At 40.5% G+C, this 8,085-nt stretch overlaps 1 protein-coding gene across 1 annotated transcript in view; it reads left to right on the top strand.

Moving 5' to 3' along the window:
• The first annotated feature begins 5,608 nt into the window (after nt 1-5,608).
• The window catches only part of LOC126183496 (uncharacterized), a 38,841-nt gene continuing 36,364 nt past the window's right edge, over nt 5,609-8,085 (top strand). Inside the window, exon 1 of the mRNA XM_049925529.1 lies at nt 5,609-5,883. Within this exon, the coding sequence (XP_049781486.1) occupies nt 5,739-5,883 (145 nt within the window). The 5' untranslated portion in view covers nt 5,609-5,738. The remainder of the gene's footprint in view (nt 5,884-8,085) is intronic.

Genomic DNA, 8,085 nt, shown 5'->3' with positions numbered 1-8,085 from the left:
CCCTTTAGCACATAAGCTAGATTTCTCTTACTCCATGAACGTAGGCACATACCTGTTCGACAAAATAATGATTTGTTGGTAGTAATGAGCCACACAGATTATGTAATAATTAGTATGGAAACACGAAACGAACAATAAATTCTGATGAATGATGACATGTAAACTGGAGAAACAGTAGTCTTTGGGACAGTAAAGAGCTTATTCACGTTGAAATTTAAAACAAGCCAAGAGTTGTCTTATCTTCTTACTGTCAGATATTAGTTAGAACATTACTTCCTTTACATGCGTCTAATATTCAAGTACAGTTGTGAAGTTTTTGATCCGTTGAACTGCATAGTGAAATTCTACTGTGGTGTCTTCTAACTTACGATTCACGTTTGCAGGTAAGGCCTTACAGTTTTTTATGTATCTTTGTGACTGTAGGAAATCATATATCAGTGGAAACTTAAATCATAAAAAACATTACCAGTAATTATGCAGTTAATATGTAAACTGACAGAATTATAGGACAGTACTACTGAATACGATTAAAGCAAATTGGACACAATATCATACCACAAACTGACAATTCAACTTCGCGACGCTTATGGCAACGTATGCGACAGAAACGTCAGTTAATGATCGATACGTTTACTGATAAATTACAGACTGTTACCCTTACCTCAAAATACGGTTTTCCTGCGCGACACTTGCAACAGTGCAGTACGACATACACTTAATTAACTGATGGATACGTAATTGGGTGTAACATACATTCTATAACGAATTGTATTATTGCTATACAACTCTGTATATTGTGTTGTAGAGGAGATTTTACCAAATTCAGTTTTAACGAAACCATTTTTATTATTTCTTAATTTTCCTATGGACATTTAGTCACATGTTTGACGTAGCTACATCTTTGCCAAAGGGAGGTAGACTCCCTCTGTCTACATTCTACCTCGCCTACATTAACTTACAGGATGTATCTTAAATAAAAATCTAAATTATTAGCGACCTACTTAGCGCTATCGAACTATTAATATATTTTGAATTGCAGTGGGATCACGAGTGCATAACTGTTTACACTCTAAATCGTAATACACTTAGGAAATAACCTTCAAGCTGGAATCTCAAATTCAGGACGTTCACAATGCTATATTGCCACAGGGGCAACAGTATATTGTTGCGACACACTTGTGAGCATCACCTTAACATAGCTCGTCAGTAGGAAGAGATTATACAACAGCTTCTGTCAATCCTTATTGTCTTGCGCATTCTTTTAAGAAAATTTTCTGAAGTGAAATGTTCCGTCAAAATCGGTACGGAATGACTGGCGTATTTAGTATCAGAGTGCTACTTCAAAACCAGTCTTCGGCCAGTTCCAAATCTTCAATTGTAAATAATGCCTCTCCGGGTTAACAATGCACAACGTTCGGTCTTTCGAATCCTTTACTTAAAAAAAAAAAAGAAAAGTGCTAACGGAGTCAGCAACAGGAAGTCCCCGGGAAGGCTATTTCATCAGTCGTTACATAAATAATCAATTCACGTTTTTGTCATTCCTACGGGCACAACTTCCTAACATAGTGCAGATACGATATAAAAAGAACTCAATACTTCTGCACATGTATTACTGAAGATTTTTAAAGTAGAGCTTCTAAAACTATTAAACGGAAACTTTAAGACACATAGAACTGATTCCCTATTTTAAATAAAAAATTCCGGTAAGAGGAATACAAAGTTAACTAAATTCCACTTTGTTTTTATCAGTGTTTTGAAGAGAATGTGTGTCGTAAGATATGTAGCGTATTTTTGTTGTCCTACGTGGCACACAGAATTAGCATCAAAAGACAAGCACCTGAGTTCTTCGAGAATGAGATATGCTACATTAGAAACACACGGAAGCCTCTTGTTTCTATGTGCCATCGTACAAACTTCAGTGCGGACGAATTCCCAAACGTCTGCAAGTGTCTTCCCTGGCTTGTTACAACACGGGTAATGCGGTTAGTAAAATTCGGTGGCAAATTGTTTTCTAGACGAAGAGAATCCCATTTATGGTAATCTGAAAACGGTAGTTGAATATAATTCATAAGACGAGTGTCAAAAGCTCATCATGTTTGTTCTGAGATTTACTCAGCATTTTAGTTCATTTACTAAAATGTTTGTTCTCATTGAAAAACTACAGGCATGAGGAAGAAAGAAAAATGTGTAAAAGATATGCGTGCAGTAATGGACATGCGTCTCACGGAAATTTTGATAGTGCGAATATTTTCACACAGAATATTTCTGGTTTAATACAAATTGTAAGTAAGTAGCACTCTTTAAGGCTACTGAATAGAAATTTCGTTTTAAAATAAACATTTTTTTTAGTTCGCCTACGTAGATCCGAAAAAGTGGAAGGAAAATGATTCTGATATTAAGCAGGTCTTCCATCCAAATGTTTTAAACGCAGTATCAAACACATGTGATGAGTCGTAAATAAAAAAGAGCACTCTGAAAGGTAAGCCGACGGATGTAGAACTACGGTCCTTTCGGGGGCGAATAATCTTGAGACCCACTTTACACGTTCTCCCTAGCACAGCAGCAAAAACGCGTGGTATCGTGTGTAGCTGCCTGTTTGTTATCAGTAAAGCACCGGCCTCCTTGCAGGGCTAACACACTGGATGAAGCCTCCTTGTTTCTCTGCAGCCCACGGCTCTTTCGTTTCGTATTACCGCCCGTGTTCATCTTTACTGACAATACACTCCTTGGTTATTGAAATATTGTGCAAAAGGTAAATTTTACAAAGAGTTTTATCCAAACGGAACTGTACCTGGTACTTCAAGTAAAAAAATAAAAAATAAATAAAAAAAAGATAAGATATTTCTTCTTCCTGTTATTATTCTCACTATTATTGGAACTTTTTAGGGTGATCTTTGTTACATGGTTTTGCCCTTTTAAACTATGGTTAAGAAGCAGAACAAACGCGTGTGATGCACGCTAACACAAAAAAGATATTGTCTATTGTATGTTGTATCACGAAAGCGATCCGAAACCTATAGAGCTCAAGAGTTCTTTTGGATAAAACGTTATTCATGGGCTATTATGCTGATATGGAAATAAGCTGGTACCGTATGTTTCCTATGCTGGTAACCTTTTCTTCCGAACACTGTCACCTTACTTGGCGAATTGTTTGTTTCATCGGTAGAACGGAGTACTGGTAGATGAATGCTTAGAGAACTCTTTGTCAAACCAATGCAGCGAGGTCATGATGGCGTGTTGAGCTGAAGTCTCTGGATACCATGTTGCTGCTGTACAAAGATGATCTAGTACCTCCTAGCCGTAGGGCCGTCATCGTGTTTGGGGTTATATCAGTCGGTGACAAGAAAACAATTGATTGCTGCACATAACGTTTCATAAAGACAACGTAATCCTGCTGCTGTCTTCTATTGCGGTCGAAATTATACAGTGATTACAAATGGAGGTGGTCAATGTAAAAAAACATGTAACATAACAAAAACAATGAAAAAATGTAATACAACATATAGTAGGCAATATCTTTTTTATGTTAGCGTACGTCGCACAGGTTTGTTCAACTGGTTAACCATAGTCTAAAAGGGCAAAACCTGTGTAACAAAGATTGCCATAAAAAGTTCCAATAATAGTAACAATAATAACAGGAAGAAGAATAGAAACGTAAACATTATTTACTTAAAAAGTTCTAGAAATTGAAACTGCTCTCATCGTAATTACATGCTGGGTTTCATTCTCACTTCTTGGTCGTATTAAAATCACAGCAGCGAATGAAGTTGATTTCACTATAATTACACAACACTGAAAAAATACAGTGTTACACCCAGTTTATTATTATACGATTCCATAAACAAAAATCACTATAAAAGAAACGAAGACTATACAACGTGCGCGTTTTAAGCATTATAACGGAAAATTTCATAAAAGTTATAGGTGTAACGAAGATGGTTGTTTACAGTTAAACAGAAAATTGCAAACATATTTTATTAACATTTAAGACATTTTTTGCAGATTAATTCATGTCCGATTATTCGTCATTGAGGACTGTCTCCTGTATGTTTCCTGCCTGTATTTGTTAATGTGTACTGTACGATGTTCCGTGTCACTTTCTGTCATGTTGCCTGGTTTCGACTGAAATTTTGGAAGTTTTCGGCAAGTCGTTTTCATAACAGTGTGGATAGCAACATGGTTGGACTTCAGACGAAATTTTAGTTCCGGGTTTTACTTGTCTTGGGAATCGCTCCAAATATAATGCTGATGGAACACGTATTTCGCGACATTGTTGGCGATAAGTGGAATCTAAATACTCTCAAAATATGCCGGCGTGTTCTTATTTCACACAGTGCTGTCCGGGAAACTAAAGTGATAATTAATCTTACCATTCTAGCTTATATTTTCTGACGAAATGTATGGTTCGGTGGACCACTAGATGAGTTGTGTCACGGTTTGTTACCTCAGACTGATGCAGATACCGCATTTTCTCCTATACATAATGCTACTTTCTCTTCTTACAATACCTTGTGTTTAAATAAGAATACGAAGTTGCACCGTATTGTCAGGTGAAACTATATGCTCTTCCATTACTTTTGGGCTAAGATAACTGATACGTTAAAAAGTCATTCAGTGGCGATCGAACCAACATGTGGGTTACTGACTACTCTTTCTTGCCTTGGATTAGTGTGACGTTTAACAACATTTGGTTTCTCGAAGAATGAAACTGTTGTTTCGTGGTGAAATAAACGAATTCTTAAGTTAAAGTTGAAGATAAATATTTTAGCTCAGTGTAAAATTCACTTCAGCAGTTCTCCGCTATCACTTAGGCTAATTCTACGCACGTGCAGCTGTGTACATCGACTTCAATACTTGTTCGCATCAGCTGACGAATAAAATAGTGTCAACCTATGAAGATCAGAATGCAAGTGGTTCGAAATTTTTTTTTATTTTGACTTGAATCAGAATCATTTTACAATTTCTTGCGAACCACACAGAGCTAAATATCAAGTAGGTATCCGAAAATGATAGCGCTTCCCTTTATCTTAAAATACGAAACTCGGCAGCAGTTAAAAATGAGGAAATGGACTAGCTGTCAACCAATCAGTGACCTTTGTCAGAACTTCCGCGTGGGAGTAAACTGTACGTGGCAAGCTCATACAGTCCGTTGTCAGTCACTTATATCTCATCTCTCGACGGTAGTGATATCATGATGCCCTGTAATGACTGCCGCAAACAGAAATGTTAGCTGACTAATGACAAATATCTTCAACTGCGAAATACTGAGATACGGAATTAGGTGCAGCCCACATTTAGTTTTGTGTCCGAGGACTGATAACCTACTCGTCGATGCCGACCACACACCGCTGTAGGTTGCAAGCACATGCAAGTGCCACTTGTAAGCACGCTCTATCTGCGTTTTTCTTCCGTTCTCGCTGAACTGACAACCTAGCGTCGCGTAGCTTCTGCCACGTTACGTCACTCCTGGCGCGGCGGAGCGGCGCGCGGCGATTGGCGCGTGCGGGCGCCGGTGGTGGGGGTGTGCCAGCGTTGGTGTCGTGGGTAGGGGAAGGGGGCGGCCAGCTTAGAGGCTGCAGCGCGGCGCGCCTCTCAGTAGCATCGCCGCCTGCCAACTGGGTACACCTTCCAGCTGAGGGCCACGTGCTGCAGCAGACATCTCGCCGACGTGCAGGGACCAGCAACTTCAACTGTCAGCTACGCGCAGCGCGAGAGACGTCACGCCTCTCCCAGAGAAGATGGCTCGGCCGTTCTTTGTACCACCTACTGATGAGGACATAATCGAATACTATCGCATCCTAGACCAGCTGCTTAGCGATCTCATGGACATCCTGAACGTGATATTCAGAGGACGCCGTCGCCTGTCCGAGCCAACAATCAGACGTAAGTAGCTCTCTGATAGCCATTCTTTTGCTTTTGTGTTTTGGCTTCAAACATTTCTGTCCTCGGCATCTTTGTTGCGATTGAGTTTGGGTGGGTGGCAGCACGTATTGTTTTGGGCCAATAGTGATTTGCTTTCTTTTATGTCGTCACGGCTAATTCTCTGTCACTGGTATTTTTTTTTTTCCTTGGCCAATGTAAGTTTTATGACGATGACGTGTGCCGCTCCTGCCGACAACACCCCCCGGTGCAACAGATGAAAGGGGAAGTCTGGGCGCAAAGCCAGTGCGGCGGACTTGTTGAACAGGACCCAACTTGCACAGATCCACTTGTTGCAGTCGACGCGCCTTGTTGCTTCTGCACTCCAATAGGAAACACAGAACAGTCGATTCTATAAATTCGATATTAGATGGACACTCTTTACCTTTTGTCATCAGTGCACCTGACGTTTACAAGAACAACTATCACCGCAATTTTAAACTCATCCTCGATTAGTAGAATGTGGGTACCAATGACAAGAGGTAAGAGATTTCTTTGTTCAGTGTTATTGGACGCAAAGACGCGTTGAGCATTTTTCTTTGTGCCATGTAGAAATCTTTTGTAATAACATGTTGCATTTTTTTCTTGAGCTCCAGTCTACGTGCCACAATAAGTTAATAATGTGTTTATACACCACTTTTTAAGCGCCCACTACCTAACAACTAGAGTACCTTTTTACGAGTAAGGAAATATACCCAGGTGGTCATTGTATTCTGCCGATTTCATGTACCAATACCAGTGCCGATTGTCGTTTTAGTCCACGTGAAGCGAAAGAAGCAAACATTTTCGTAGCTCTTTTTCCGCCCCAGGTCACATGACTGTTTACAATACTGAGAAGCAACAGTGTAGTCTTTACGAATATCGACTCAACAGTTTCCCTGTAAGACTATTGTTGAACCGACTAATCGCGATATAGTCGTCGTGTTATGAGTTTTTCTCTTGTTTGGCTGTTGTGAATGAGGTGAAGTGGCCACAAATTGTCAAACGAGAGCGTGTTTTTGAACTGTTAGCTTTCAGTGGAACGACCACGCCTAAGGTGTCAAGCTCATAATCTGTTAGCGCGTCACAGCGTCGTACCCCAACGAAGGAACAAATTTTGTTCCATGTATTTGAATGGGAAATAATTATTTCGAGGGAAGTGAGGCAGCTATAAATTGCTTAGGCAGTGGCTCGTCAAGGGAAAGATAAAGATGCATTGGTCTTTCCTGTAGAGTACTAATTCCTTGTGTTTCTATGTAAACCGCTTCACAGTGCAGCCATCGAAAAGACCTCGTAAAAATCTCTCTCTCTATCTCTTTCTCTGTTTGTACGTATTTCGATTTTGCTTGTCTCTGATGCCTCTTGTCTGTGTGTGTATTCCCGCTTTTCCGCCTTATACCTTAGAAATGTGAGCCAGCACGTGTACGGTATTTTATCGAAGACAGGCTTTTTTTAGTTGTACAGTATACATCATATCCAAATGCGCGCAATTAATATTGCCGCCTGCATATCTCTGCCCGTGGTTAGCATCTCTAACAAGGATGCCATGCGCTGTTATCAGTTATTGCTCTCCTCTGGCATCAGAACTTAGTATAAGTATGGGTGCTCAGTGAGGTGCCCAACACACACTCCTGATGTCGTATGTCGTAGAAAGATGTGATAAAAATCGTTACATGCATTGTGTTCAGTATGTCTTGAAGTGGAGAGGGAAAGTATGCACTCTCAATACAGTCGTATAAGATCTGCAGCGACCGACATAGCCCTTCGGAAGTCTGGTATGAGACTAAATCACTGAATTACTATTATTACACAAACGGATATTTCTGACCGTTGCATCATGGGTAGTCCTCTTGAGTCAGGGGTCACTGACCGGGTGGCGTCAAGCGAGGCGCTAAGCAAACAGCAGGATGCGTGTTAGTAAGCTGTGGCCTTTCCGATCCGAGCCTTGACGCTGCAGGTTTGAATCACGAATAGCGGCACCGCGGGTTCTGTGCGCAAACAGAAGCGACCGTCCAATAGCTACACTTCACAGGACTGTCTTCGCAGGAACACTGTTTCGCCACGAAGCACTAAGTCGGATTCAGATCTTTCCTGAAAAGTGTAGCGATTTACGTCATCGTCACCATCGTCGATTGTCTTGTCGTTTTTTTGGCGTCGTCGCATCTAAACGTTTGTGTGTGTGTGTGT

The sequence above is a fragment of the Schistocerca cancellata genome, chromosome 4, assembly GCF_023864275.1.
Source record: "Schistocerca cancellata isolate TAMUIC-IGC-003103 chromosome 4, iqSchCanc2.1, whole genome shotgun sequence".
Lineage (NCBI taxonomy): Eukaryota > Metazoa > Arthropoda > Insecta > Orthoptera > Acrididae > Schistocerca > Schistocerca cancellata.
This window is presented reverse-complemented; position numbering and strand designations above follow the sequence as displayed.